The 3,614-nt window shown below is 33.3% G+C and overlaps 1 protein-coding gene across 1 annotated transcript; it reads left to right on the top strand.

Annotated features, from left to right (window-relative positions):
- The first annotated feature begins 2,129 nt into the window (after positions 1–2,129).
- Positions 2,130–3,055, top strand: LOC107958810 (brassinosteroid-responsive RING protein 1). The gene has a single exon (XM_016894699.2). It carries the CDS (start codon positions 2,229–2,231, stop codon positions 2,775–2,777), a length of 549 nt encoding a protein of 182 aa, XP_016750188.1. The 5' UTR covers positions 2,130–2,228; the 3' UTR covers positions 2,778–3,055.
- Positions 3,056–3,614: the final 559 nt, after the last annotated feature.

The raw sequence follows: 3,614 nt of genomic DNA, 5'->3' as shown, positions 1-3,614 counted from the left end.
GAGCCAAGAGCCACAAGTGGTATTTCATGTTTTAAGCGGAGGAGGAAAGGGTGTAGAGAGTTGGAGATCCGGGGAAATAGTGAGAGAATGTGTCCATCGGTGATTACATAATTTAAAGAGGTATTATTGGAGACACTTGTGGGCCATGTGTTCTTTCTTTATTGATGAGTTTACATTTGATTGGGTATGTATATACATTTGTAGGTCATGTGAACTTATGAGTCCGAGCGCATAGTTCACCTTATTAGGCATCCAAATGAATTAATCATCTTCTATGAACCTGTTGCCTCTTCAAAAACACAAACTGTTAGTAGATAAAACCCTCCCACCAAGGACAATACCAACTTGTTGAGGGGTTTACTAGCTTTGGACGAGACATTTTGCAGATTTCTCTTGACGGAATCAACTTCCTTTCAACAAAAAAGGTATAATTACTTGTAAGTATCATATATTGAGCAATAGTTCAAATCCCACCAATAGTAATATGTTGAGATTTCCTAAGTGAGTGACCATGTGCTTTTACATGGTCTGTATTCTCAAGCACCTGCTGTGGTACTTCCACTTTGTGAATTTGTTGCCTTTTGAGGCCATGTCTCATTGGGAACTCAAGGTCTTAATAGAGTTGAGAGACAAAACCCTTGTTGGGGACAATATAAACCTATTAAAGGGTCCGCTAACAGACTACACTTTACAAACTTCATTCTATTGTGGGGCGATCAACTTCATCAGTAGAAGTTTGCGAAGTTTTGCCTATCAAGAGCTTGTGAACCCCTCAACACATTTGGTATTGTTTCCAGTGAGGGTTTTGTATCTCGACGTTGTTAGGGACCCAAGTGTCTAAATAAGCAGTGGGTTCATAAAGCATATGATCACCTTATCAGGTGCTTGAAAAGGTAAGATCATACAAACGCACATGGCCACCCACCAAGAAAATTAACATTTGTTGTTGATGGGATATGGACTTGTGCCCTATATATGGGTAAGCATCCAACCACAAAATGTTCTCACTCCATGAACCCGCCACCTCATCTTATATCTCTTTTTTAGACACTTGAATTCTTGGCGGAATCTAAAAGCCACCCATTAAAGGCAATACCGAATTTATTGAAAAATTTGATGACTCTAAATAAACAATACCTCACAAACTTCTCTTCAAAAATAAAAAAATTAATTATCACTATTATCCCATCCAACAAATAAACAATTAAATAATACGTTAAAGTGAAATGAATCATAGTTTTAAAATCAAAGAATCTGGTAACTAAAAAAAAACAGACACGTAAAAAAATTAATTTTCTATTTTATCTTGTCATTTAAGAAAAAAATTGATCGTTGCAAACAATGTAGTTAGTGCTGGACAACCTTTTGATAGACTTTCCATTACCTAATTCCTTACAAAGCAAACACCAGATTCATTTAGTACATCCACAATCTCTCATGATACGATACACTATGCTTCACTTTAATCCTTTTAAATACAAAAACTTTAAACAACATTAAAAATAATTAATATGTACTTATGAAAATATGAAATAATATTTTATGGTGTTTTGAATTGACAAATATTTTATAAAAGTAGAATATAATATTAAAAAAATATTTAAAAAAAGACACATAACTATTTTTTAAGACTGTTTGTAGAATAAAATATATATATTATAATATGCTAATAAAATACAAATAAATAATATATAAAAATAAAAATAAATATCTTATATATAATATAACGTCTTTAACAGCCCATGTATAATTATATAAATTATTGGATGTAATCTAACTTTAACCAATGCGTTCTCTCCTAATATTTTTGCTTCTCCTTGATAACTTTTATTATAATTTTTCTAAAAGAGAAATTATATATATTTCCAATTAAATACCACAAATTTTTTTTTGAAAGATACTTGAGAATTGAGATAATCGACCACCGTCCTTGTGAGCTGTGGCTTACACGATTGCACCCGATGGTGACGTAATGCCGTAATCATTCACTTGGACCCTTCGACCTCCCCCTGCCTCTCTATCTTCCCTTTATTCCTAAGCTTACTCACACACCAACAAATTCCAACAAAGCAATCCACTATCTCTACCCCACTTGGGCCCTTGACTTTTATATAAGCCCCCTTAGATGCTCCTCTAATTCCCCCCCTTTCTTTTTCCTTTCCTTTCTCTTGCCAATTACTTTCCATTCTCTCTCCCTTTCATTGCTGTTTTTTTTTTCCGTTGCTTCAATGGGTTTCTTTGTAGAAGATCCAGGGCTAATTGTAACCCATCTTCTTTACAAAACAGCTGTTGTTTTAGCAGTTTTAAGATGGGTCTGGTCTTGGGCTCTTAGGTTTAAAGACACGAGTTTATTTAGTTTCATTTTTTCTGACTCCCAAAACAACGCTCCTTCTTCTTTGGTTTCTTCACAAATGATTAGAGACAGCCTGGTGTTGACAACCTTTGAAGATGCTAAGGAAAGGGTGCCTTGGGTGTCTGACACGTGTGCAGTCTGCTTGAGTCAGCTGAAGGAAGGTGACGAGGTCAGAGAATTGAGGAACTGTTGTCACGTGTTCCACAAAGATTGCATTGACAGATGGGTTGACTATGATGAGGATCAAGATCACGACCATCATGATTATGATCATGATCAAGATGATGGTAACAATCACAAGACTTGCCCCCTGTGCAGGTCCCCTTTACTCACTTCTTCACAATGCTCGGTGTGGCCTAAGAATGAACCTAGTTGGGCCGTCGAGCGACTCCTTTACCTATTCGGGGACGATCTTCTGCCTTGATCTACGTCCTTTATCTATTTTCTACAGTTTTTTTTCTTTTCTTTTTAACATATTATTTGCTCAATTCATCATGGAGATAGAGCTTGGAGCAATAATTATTGTATATTTAGCAGTCAGTTGATAGTTTGGGCATAGGGACAAGGGTCAGTTTTGTTCTTTGGGGAAGTCTAAAGTGAAGAGAAGAAAAAAAAATACAGTCAAATGGTCTAAACTCTAAAAGCTTGATCCTTTGAATAGATGTATGTATATATAATGAAATACATATTATTCTTTTCTTATATTATTTTTCTCGTATTCCTAACATGCCTATTGCCTATTATCTCCGAGTTAAAACTTAAATACTATGTAAAATTATATATGTAATATATTAATAATATAGCTTTGCAATGAGTGGATGAACGAGTCAAAGACTTTGGTCAAGGAAGCTTTTGATTGCTAATTTTTTTAATAATATTAGCATCATTAATTTTTTGGGGGCTTTCCCTGGACCGCACATATATAATTCACTTTATATAAAGTTTTTCCTTTTTCCGGGTTTTTTTTGCACATTAAAAAATAATAATTTTAATAATTTACAAATAAAATTAAGAGATGCTATATGTATCATCTATTTAAACTACCTGGTAAAAATATCGATATTTTTTAATAAAAATAAACTTTAAAAATAAGAGGTTTTTATAATATATTTCAAAAACTTTTATTTATAGTGAAATTTCAAAAATAAGAGGTTGGAGCTTAAAATTTTTGATAACTAAAAATCAAAATGTGATAAATTTAATCCAATGTCAAAATTTTTAAAAATAATAATAATATGAATTTGTTTTTATTTGTGGTATA

The sequence above is a fragment of the Gossypium hirsutum genome, chromosome A05, assembly GCF_007990345.1.
Source record: "Gossypium hirsutum isolate 1008001.06 chromosome A05, Gossypium_hirsutum_v2.1, whole genome shotgun sequence".
In the NCBI taxonomy this organism is placed as follows: domain Eukaryota; kingdom Viridiplantae; phylum Streptophyta; class Magnoliopsida; order Malvales; family Malvaceae; genus Gossypium; species Gossypium hirsutum.
The sequence above is the reverse complement of the archived record's forward strand: the minus strand, read 5'-3'. Positions and strand labels throughout refer to the sequence as shown.

Bases quoted from the DNA above. Each gene is read 5' to 3' on its own strand.
- LOC107958810 (XM_016894699.2), top strand. From the start codon at position 2,229: ATGGGTTTCTTTGTAGAAGATCCAGGGCTAATTGTAACCCATCTTCTT.